General features: G+C 41.1%; 2 protein-coding genes across 4 annotated transcripts; one reads left to right on the plus strand and one right to left on the minus strand.

Moving 5' to 3' along the window:
* Window positions 1–82: 82 nt before the first annotated feature.
* Window positions 83–3628, minus strand: cbx1b (chromobox homolog 1b (HP1 beta homolog Drosophila)). Of its 3 annotated transcripts, none has more exons than XM_029133225.3 (6): window positions 3441–3628; window positions 2195–2276; window positions 1844–2003; window positions 1554–1707; window positions 840–934; window positions 83–734 (listed from the first exon to the last, which is right to left on the minus strand). In XM_029133225.3, exons 2-6 carry the CDS (start codon window positions 2247–2249, stop codon window positions 593–595), a joined length of 606 nt encoding a protein of 201 aa, XP_028989058.1. In that variant the 5' UTR covers window positions 2250–2276; window positions 3441–3628; the 3' UTR covers window positions 83–592. The 3 variants fall into 3 exon arrangements, with proteins under 3 accessions (XP_028989058.1, XP_028989056.1, XP_055360669.1); XM_029133223.3 differs by having other exon boundaries at window positions 3430–3627; XM_055504694.1 differs by lacking the exon at window positions 3441–3628 and adding an exon at window positions 3171–3324.
* A 918-nt stretch (window positions 3629–4546) lies between these two features.
* Window positions 4547–10286, plus strand: snx11 (sorting nexin 11). The gene is made up of 7 exons (XM_029133214.3): window positions 4547–4712; window positions 5731–5770; window positions 6032–6118; window positions 7377–7477; window positions 7774–7869; window positions 7960–8184; window positions 8313–10286. Exons 2-7 carry the CDS (start codon window positions 5747–5749, stop codon window positions 9136–9138), a joined length of 1359 nt encoding a protein of 452 aa, XP_028989047.1. The 5' UTR covers window positions 4547–4712; window positions 5731–5746; the 3' UTR covers window positions 9139–10286.
* The last annotated feature ends 98 nt before the right edge of the window (window positions 10287–10384 follow it).

Genomic DNA, 10384 nt, shown 5'->3' on the forward strand with positions numbered 1-10384 from the left:
ACAGTGGATTCATTGCTTATGTTTGTGGAATAAGGTGAAAACTAGACAAATCCTGTGAAACTGACTTCATACTGAAACAGGACAGTAACAAAAAGTGGTTTATTTTCCAAAACCGACAAGCCAGACATGAAAAACACTACAAAGTTTACCACTGACAAAATAATCACTTGAGAGAACTAATAATACAAAACAAGGCCTAAGAAGAAGGCTACGATAAAGGATCTGTGCTAAAAACACCAAAGATTGCTGTAAATGGCACACTAATGAAATAAAAATATCACCCGTCACAGAGCAGTAGACCAAATGTTATGGGAAACCATAATGAATAAACAAGCGACTCTTGGGACTGGAATGGATACTGGAAATTAACACTGCGTTCTTTGATTTAATTTAGGCTGAGTTGTTATTAAGCAAACTTGGAGCATATATACATTTAGATTATATCCAGATAGAAGTAGAGTCAAATAATTCACCAAATGACCAATGGGCCAGTGGTGTTCTGCTCGTCTCTGCCCCCTCCCTCACCGCCTGTTGAAAGTACAATGAAGTTCAAAACTACAGATGCTTTCCCCCCCGACTCTCCCGTCCCGCGTTAGTTCTTGTCGTCTTTCTTTTCGTCTTCGGTAGGATACGAGTGCCAGGTGAGCCTCTCTTCATAGAAGGAGATGACCACCTGCGGACACTTCACGTTGGCCTCCTTCGCCGGCACCAGATCAGCCTCGTCAGAGTTTTTCCTGCACAAAAACTAATTGAGTGCACATGCCTTTGGATCTCAGACGTTCATTTAAGATCTACACACTAATATAACACATTTAATTTTTTAAAAGGTGGACACAGACCATTTCATGAGGAACATGAGTTCTCCTGTGGAATCTGTGGCACCGATAATCCTTTCTGGATCCAGACCCCGAGCAAAGCCCCTGAGCTTCTCTGTCTGAGGAGCAAACCACGGAATATAATTGGATTTTTGCAGGACACGTGCAGAAATATTCAGAAGCTGAATTGCATCAAGGTTTCTACATTTCACCGGTTTGCACTTAAAATTAATTCCAATACAATTCAACTAGAATCACAAATAAATGTTAGTAGAACCCTGTGGGGGCCCGTAACTGGCCGACTAATGCCAAACTAAGTCAATGTGGTTTTCCATGACATGGAATAGTTTACTTCAATAAACATGTACCGCCTGTGACTTTACACCTAACATATAGGGCTGCTTCAAGTTTTATCATTACTTCAACATTTAAAACAGCTTAGCACAGAAAAAAACACTGTTACTCGGCTAAATAAAAGTTAGATGCTACAAATGGCTCAAGTAAGCTGTTCTTCTTCTATCCCCATGTACACGCATCTAATCAGCTTTTTAGATGATGCACATGTGTGGGACAAAGGTCGTCACTGCCTGCAGACACTCAGCACTACTACTGTCACCAGAGCGAAGCAGCTGGATGAGATCACTACACATTTCCAGTACCCAGGTTTCTTAAGTGTACGTGAGAGCAGTAGAAAACATTCATGACATTTACCAAAGCCAGAACATCTAGAAAACTTACATCATCCTTTTTCTTCTTGGATTTGCTTTCGTCTCCGTCTGCTTCTCCAGCCGCCTTTCTTTTGCCCTCGTGTGCAGATTTTTGAGACTGCAGAAATTCTGCAATCAAATCTGGACAATCCAAGTTGTCTTCTGGCTCCCATGTGTTATCTTCACTGTGGATATAATTGCATAGAATAAATAGCAATGTATTTAAGTCTTGCATTTATATTAGACTCCAAGCCTATTGCAGTTTTTAAATTGATTGCTTTTCAGGCATCTCCATGTGTGTCTTACATAAATAACACTCACTCAGAAAAACCTTTCCACTTAAGGAGGTACTCTACTCTCCCTTTCACCACCCGCCGATTCAGGACCTTCTCCACAACATATTCTTCCTCCTCCTCCTCTTCCTCTGCCGCCACCTCCTCTGCCTTCTTTTCCTTCTTCTCAGGTGAGCTTATTTTGCTCTCTAATGGGTGACAAACAGAGGGAATAAGCCCACAGATAATAAGTGCAGATGTAAATGAATGGCAAACATAAAAAATTATGCTTTGTTCACATAAATTAGTGTATTTATGGCTTGACCCTTAACATACAGCATGCCACACAAAAAACAGTGATAAACAAAAATGTATCTTAAAGAGTAATAATATTTCAAACCTTCTGTAACAGCAGGGCCATCGTTAGAGGGTTCTGTAGTGAGGCTCATACTCATCAGGTAGACCTGGGAACCAGCAGGTTCCTGGTCAACGACAAGATTGTTGCATGAGGGAAGAAAAGTGGAAATCAAGGTGGTGGAAAGAGGAAAACAGCATTGGAGATTAGTATATATTAAAAAGATCAGTGGACATTATCAGCACTTATGTATTTCACTTAATGCATTTCAATTTGTCAGTGTTCAGCTGATTCTGTGTAGATTTTACTGAATAATTTAATGTTGAGCATATGAATCAACTATGAGATCATCATGCACAAGTCTTGTTTTTATTAAAAGTTTAAAAACATAACACAGATCTCTAATATCCTGTTTTAATAATATGAACAAATTTGGGCGACCCTTTCAGATCAAGACGTATCATTGTTTTGCAATTCATGCTTGAAAGTGACTAAAGACAAGTTGAATATCAAAAGACCTGCAACTGACAAGTCAATGAATGGTTCCAGGTCTGAGTTGGCCTCAGTTTTGAGAAGACTATTTAATGTGTTTTGCCTGAAGTTCCCCGTGCACCTTGTCACGTGGTGTCAGCTCACTGGCTCTGTGGGGGGGCGGGGGGTCATGCATGTTGGTGGGTGTGCGCAAATAAACCACTAACCCCGTGCCGTGGATGCACACGCTAGCGACCTACGTGTAAAACCCTTCACTAGTTCATAATTAAGCCGAGGCAGATACCTATGGCCGTGCTTGTACCCGCCAACATCAACAAATGGAGGTTCGCAACACCTGGCGGCCGCTTAGCGGCGTCTAACGGCGCCGAGGAAAAGCAGCGCTGTGATCAAAGCCGCCGGGCTTTTACCTGCTGCACACAGTAATTACGTAACAAATCTGCACCTCGGATCTGGGCTAATTTTGTTGCTATCGTTAGCTAGCGCATAAAAACCCCAAAACACTGCACGACAAAGCCTCGAAGGGACCCACAGTTTGCAGCTAGCTGGTGTCTCCTCCATGTTGCTTTCGCGTTAGCAACTTAACACAACGTTGCTGAGGGATGTCTGTCGACTACACGGGCTAATAAACGTGACACGTAACGCGATACGTGTTTCTAAACTGAGCGCAAATGCGGCGCCGAAGCCCCCCAGTGAAAACGAGGCAGATTAACCGCTAGCTAGCGAAACACTCGTGCACAATCAAATGAAACACGTTTGGGGGAGGAGGGAAGACAAAAAAATCAACTCACCAATGACTTACAATTTCACTGCCTGAAAAAGTTCCACCGAAGCAAAATCAAACAGCGCCGCGGGATTTGCGTGGGTGGTAATAACACAGTAATGACGTCGCGGTTTTTGTTGATTTGTTGCAAAAACCTGAAGCTTGGATACAGCGAAATGTGTCGTTTCCGCCCCTTCGTCTGGTGTGGGAGAGAAAAAAAAGACGTCCACTGGCTCGTTGGAGCGCGGCGCTGGCGCAGGTTCACAGATCGCAAAGCATGCGGATTTACCCATGACGGCAACGTCAGGCGGGAGGCCGCGTGCAAGTGATGTGGAGATCTGCGGTAGCAGAGCGCGAGCAAATGGCGGACAGGCTCAACCGACCGGACCTCTGCACGATTTCATACAAAAGGTGCATACTGTGTAAATACACCAAAATAAACTCATTGTTGAAACTAGTTCATTTATCCAAGCAAAAGGAATGTTGTTCTTCTATAATAAGTAACTGATAAGATTATTAAAGACTTTTTTTTAATTTTTCATAACAAACTTGCATTGAGTTAAAGGTTAATCAGAAAACCATAGTATTTGGTTAGTCCATCTTTGCCCTGCTAAAACCGGATATCCCATGATATTTCAGTATGATTTTTACACAGGCTTTATCTGCTTTTCATATGGAAAGCCAGACCTACTTGTTTTAATAATATATATATATAACCACAACTCTGTAGTTCAGAAATCTGTTAGTTCTTTATTCCTGGCATACACAAAATACTGTGTATTTTACTTTATAAATACTGTTTTTCTGTTTACTCTTCTTGATTTCTGTTGTTCATTCATACTTGTGAATTCTCGTGTTATAATTATTTGTGTTTTCTTTGCAAACTCACACTTTCATCGTGTCAACGTGCACATAACCCATCCCTGCAACACTAAATATAAAACCTAACTTTCTTTTAGTATCACTTTGCTAATTTCTGGCAAGGTCAGATCTCCCTCATTTTTTATTCTCTAAATTGTCCATTGACGCAGGCATTCAGACCAGACGTTGTTTGATCAGGTATAACCGTTTGCAAGAACCCTGGCCCTTTTTATTTTTTAATTTATTTAAGCCACGCCCATTTCTTACGCACGCGCGCGAACGTAAGCCTCACGTAAAGGTTGACGTAGCAGCGCTGGTTGTGACTTGCGAAATGGAGATAGAAAGCAGTTGTTGGGAAAAACAAGCCTGTGTTTGAGGATTCTTAAAACAAGAGGACTTCGACCGCAGCGAACCAAGTACCACCTCAGGAGCTAACACGTACCCATGAAAGTAAGTAGCTATCGATCGGCATTAGCATTTAGCTAAATGATTGTTTAGCGGGGTTAGAAGTGAAGTCACTCAGGCCAGAGTCTGACGTTACAGGACAACGGTACCTTTAATTAGGAAATAAGTGGCATTTTAGTGTTTTGGTTTATTTTAATTTCCTTTCCCACAGTGGGGTCTTGTTAGTGTTTACAAGCTGGTAAATTCAGGTTGTTCCACTTGTAACGTAGTTGACCCCGGAGGCAGGTTAGCTTCGGGCATTTTTATTTTATATGCGAGGATGATGTTAAAAGACGCGGTGGATCATGGGACGAAAAGCCTGTGGGCACAAACACGACGCCCCTGTCCCGTGAACCAGAGACTGAGTGACAGAGGGAGAGCTGTGGGAAGCTAACGTATGTGTGCTCGTGCAGTTCTTTTCTCTCCTGAGGTTGTAGCTGTAAGGAAGTTCTCATTTTAGGTTTCCTGTGGTTCGATAGCGCTGCTTTATAATTAAAGTTCTCATTTGTACCTACATGTTGGTGCCTTTTTGGTGCTTAATTGGCTCACTGCATCCTTGTGTTCTGTCTTTATGAGGTAGTTCTGTTACTATCTGTAGTGGTTTGATTCCAGAATATGCATTTTATATCAGATGTAAGGATTTGCTTCTTCTTTATAAACAATTAAACATTGAATACCACTTTCAGATGAACCAATTCAACGAGGAAGCAGATAAGCAAACAAATGTCTTTGATGTTCATCTGACATTTTAATGTCCAGAATGTGGCTTATGAATTGCTATTGGGGAATTTTACAAAGCTATACTAAGAATCTTGACTGTCATGTCTGTATGTCAAAGAATTGGCCACTGTTTAAAAAGCCCCAGAGCCTCTGCATCATTTCAGCAATGAGAGCAATGTCTCTGAGCAGTTTCTCTTTGATGACTCACTCATGACAAGTCATGACAACAATAAAACACGCACACATATAGCGTTTTGTCCAGTGTGGTGAATTCTGTTCTCATGGACTTCTCATCTCATTGCAGTGCAGCACATAATAGGATGAACAGGAATCACCAAGAAGATGTAAGTACAGTACCTTCCAAATTAAACGCTTAAGTTGAAACTCAAACTCTTTAAACCCGACCAACAGGAGGCACACACTTCATGCTGATGTCCACTTTATACCAGCCAAAGAACAATTTGTTCATCCATGTGTTTTGAAGCATTTGAGGAACCTAATTTGTGTTTGGTTAAGGTTTATGTTCTGGCACCGTTATCTAGATTTATCACGCAAACACTACAGTGCTTCCCTATTTGAAACTTCTGACTTTTTCTGTTCTATAGGAGTTTGTTGCAGTGCGGGTCCAAGATCCCCGTGTTCAGCATGAAGGCTCTTGGAATTCATATGTGGATTATAAAATATTCCTACATGTGAGTGCTGACATTTGAATTAGGAGTGAATCGATGCAAAACAACCATTATGATGATATTCATAGATAGCTTTCATCAAAAAGCATCCAGCTGAAGCTGTAACTAAAAATGTAAATAGTTCAGAACTTATTATGGCTCATTTAGCATCTTTAAACCTTAAAGCTATTACAAACACTCCCCTAAAGTAAACTCACGATCTATTTATAGTAACATGCTTGCAAAAAAGACTTTAGTCGTTAGACTATATTTTTGACGTTAGCTTGGTACAGTATGTTGTAAAGTAATTATTCACTTGAGTAAGTTGTGTTTTAGTTTGATTGTATGTTCTAAATCCTGGATGTCAAATCTTGAACCCCCCTAATTCTAAATACAGATGGCAGCTCGTCATACAGGTTAGATATGAATTAACTAGCATTTACTGTAGGTGAATAGCTAAAGGCACTTAATCCTTACACTGGCTGCTCACTTTATGGAAGGCAAAGGCACCAGTAACTCGCCTGATGCTTCTGATGCTTCCAGCCTACGAAACCAGTCGCTTCCTCACATTTAGTTTGGACCAGGGTTTGTGCTGCGTGTCGTCTAGGTGATGGTTTCTGTTGAGGAATGCTGTGTCAGCAGGAAGACGCCGAGTCTTCATGTGTGTTTCTTGCTGCTGACTCAAGGATCTTGTGACCTCACATGATCTTCCATCATTTAGGTTCATTGATTCATTCTATACATCTTCATTTCTATGTTTGAATGTACAATTATACATGTCTTAATGAAGTTTAATGCTATTTTTTTACTTGTCTTATTACAAATCAAATATTGCTTTTTTAAAATATTTTTAAATATTTACAGGCTTCATGTGAACACTTTATAAAAATAAATACATATTGTGATGTGGTCTGTAAAGCTGTAATAGAATCTGCTCACCTGCATTGACGTGGGAACTAGAGGTTCTTCTTTAGGTGCTGGAAGTGATAATGGCCTCTCAGGTGGTATTGTGTTCTTCAGACACATCACTGGAACCAGTCTGGCATGTGATAAAGCATCAGCTGGATGATGAGTCACGGTAGTTACAATACTGTTATAATAGACAGAATTAGTTGTGACTACAGTAAAAAACAAAGTTGGGTGAAACAGTTGCTGTTTACATTTGGTCAGTGCAGTAGATGTCTTGCTTTGTTTTATCACCATTTCAAATGTATTCCGCATTTAAATAGTTGATATTTATCCAGTGTAGTTGGCAGCAAAACCTGTTTTCCTTTCATTTCAGACTAACAGCAAAGCCTTCACAGCAAAGACATCCTGTGTGCGTCGGCGCTACAGTGAGTTTGTGTGGTTGAAAAAGCAGCTGCAGAAAAATGCTGGTTTGGTGTAAGTGGTAACGTTTTGCCTTTCTTTGCACCAGCACAGTGATTTGTTTCAGGGAAAAAAAACCTTGACATCCCACTGATGCTTTAGTATAAATGACAGCATTGTCATCAGCAGTACATCACATCAATTTATCAGTCAGATCATTTACAGCACCAAAACAATTCAAATGGTTTATCAAAAACTTTCTTTAAATCTGAATCTAAATTTGTTTTATGTTATGTTTATGTACTGTATGTTACAGTGCTGTTCAAGCAGTTTAACCATCATTTTAAACAAATTTGTTTCTGTTCTTCCAGACCAGTTCCAGATCTTCCAGGAAAATCCTTCTTCTCTTTCAGCAATGAGGACTTTCTGGAGAGGAGAAGAAAAGGACTTCAGGGCTTCTTGGACAAGTCAGTTCTTTGTTTTATTCTTCTAAAGATAAACTCAGCATTTCATCATTACAAAATCTATAATTCTCTTGTTGCCCCTTTTCCGTACAGAGTGGTGAACACCACAGTCTGTCTTTCAGACAGCCAGCTCCACCTCTTTCTGCAGACACAGCTGCCAGTGGGTCACATCCAGGACTGTGTTCAAGGCCACACTCCCTACTCCGTGACAGATGCCATCCTGACCTACGCCTCATCCAATCAGGGACTGGTGCAGGCTCAGGATGAGGATTCTATCAAGGAGCCAAGTCTGACTGTTTCTTATGAATCCATGGAAAGGTATGAGGGAAACTCAGTCAGGGAGATCACTTGTGATTTGGCAGCAACCTGTAATTCAGATTTTTCATGCAGTCACAGTTAAAGTCACCTGCTTTTAAAGTAAATGCTGTCTCCGTCCCACTCAACAGCCCAGCTCCTCATCAACCCTGCCCACAAACTGAAGAGATGTTGAGCCAGCATTTATCCTGCATCCCAGATCCTCTAGAAGACTTACTCGAGCCGTCTGAACACAGACTACAAAAGAAACCCTCAGTTAAGATCTCTGAGAAGAAAAACCTTCTGGAGGCCGTTGTTGAGTGCGTCTGTGAACCGTCAGTAACCTTTTTTCTGGGCGACCACGAGGATGAAGAAAGTCTCAGCCCTGTAGAAGACACCGCACAGGCAAGCTGTCAGATCCAGACACAAGTGGAGGTGCACTCACCTGTGGAGGACTTTAGCGTGGACAGTGTGTTCGAGGAGGAGAGTATGGAAAGAGAGGAGGACGAGGAGAGTGTTGTGACTGTGGATACTGAAGAAAAGGCTGCTCATGTGGATCAGGCTGTTCCTCAATTTGAAGTGGAGACTGAGCAGATGAATAGCCCTGAGGCAGCAAATACAGAAAACCTAAACTCTGAGCCTGAGAAATGTGTTACTTCAGTTGTTTTAGATGTGAAGGACAATGAGACTGAAGGTTTGATCCAGGCAGCAAATGACTACATGAAGACCTCCAGCAGGAACATTCTGGACCTGCAAATGAACGGATATCCTGAGGAAAAGGAGAACATTTCTCCCCGGGAGAATGAAGACCTGCAGTACATGACCTCTGTTCACCTCAACAGCGTGGCTGGCGAAGACCTGCCAGAAAACAGAAGCTTCATCATCTTCGATAGCAACCGTGTGCCTGAGTTAGCCGTTGGCAAACATGCAGAGCTGCGTTTGGACGCGTCAGACGAAACTCAGGTGGAGGTGCATTAGTTGAAGTCTGCAGTGGCTGCTGCTTTCTGAGTGGAAAGAATATTATGCTTAAATCTCTAAACCCACAGAGTAGTAAAACTTTTTAAAATGGTGTGTATCTAATTTTAGTTTATTATTTTCACTCAGGTCAAATAAACACTGGCAATATTGACACTTCTGTCCGCTCCTGGACCTGTCACCCAGTCCTGGATGGTGATTTTTGTTTGAACAGCAGAGGGCGCCATCACTCCCATTAACAAATGCTTTGTATTTGACTAATCCACGCCTATAGAGCTAAAGGTTCTTTGTGGAGTAATTCAAAAGCAAAGAAACCAATTGTAATAGAGAGAAACCCTACATACCTGATGCAACTAAAACCCATCGCTTACCAACACACACGTGCAGCCGCTTATTAATTAGCACGGTTTACTTTGGAAAGTGTCTTTACGATGCAGTGTTTAATTTTTCACTGAGAATAGGAAGGTTTGTTTCAGCATTTGATTTCACCGGAATAAAATGCAGCAGCGTTACGATGGAAGCAAACTGTTACCTTTAACGTATGCATAGTCGTTATCAAATTTAAACTACAGTGTTTGACCTGCTTTGAAGCCACTGACTCACATCTTCAGAGTAACAATGTTGTTTACAAACACTAAACTTTGAGATCTTTTCTGCAATATTTATTCCTTGTGAGCTCAAGTATTTGAATTGTGACCACACGGTGCTCCCTCTTCTATAACTGACTACGCTTACTTACACTGAGCATAAAGCTCTGGTTTGAATGAAACCTGTCTAGATTCCATACACTACTATCGCTGATCTAAATGATCTAAATTCATTTTGTTGCATTTAAAAAAGAAGGGACTCAGAGTTTATGGTTTAATTTCTCAGAAATTATGTTTTTATTTTTCTGGCAAAGTTTTACCTTCAGAAGGGTCAGTGGTCGCACACTGAGCAGCTGTGACATCGTCTCCAGGCAGTAGCTGCATTTAGTTTTCTTTACATACAAGTACTTGAGGTATTTTTGCAAACTTGAGTTAGTTTAACAAGATTTTTGTTTACTGAACAAGCAAACCACTGTGGACACACATTTACAACAAAGCTTTGATATGTCCATTTACAAACTACAGTCTAATTTGATTTGAAAAATAAATCAGTGGTTTTCTTTAGAGCGTCTGTATTTGTGTTACACACACACACACACACACACACACACACACACACACACACAATTTGTTCTGTGTTGACACACAGGTGACATCTAGTG

Source organism: Betta splendens, chromosome 19 (genome assembly GCF_900634795.4).
Source record: "Betta splendens chromosome 19, fBetSpl5.4, whole genome shotgun sequence".
Classification (NCBI taxonomy): Eukaryota; Metazoa; Chordata; class Actinopteri; order Anabantiformes; family Osphronemidae; genus Betta; species Betta splendens.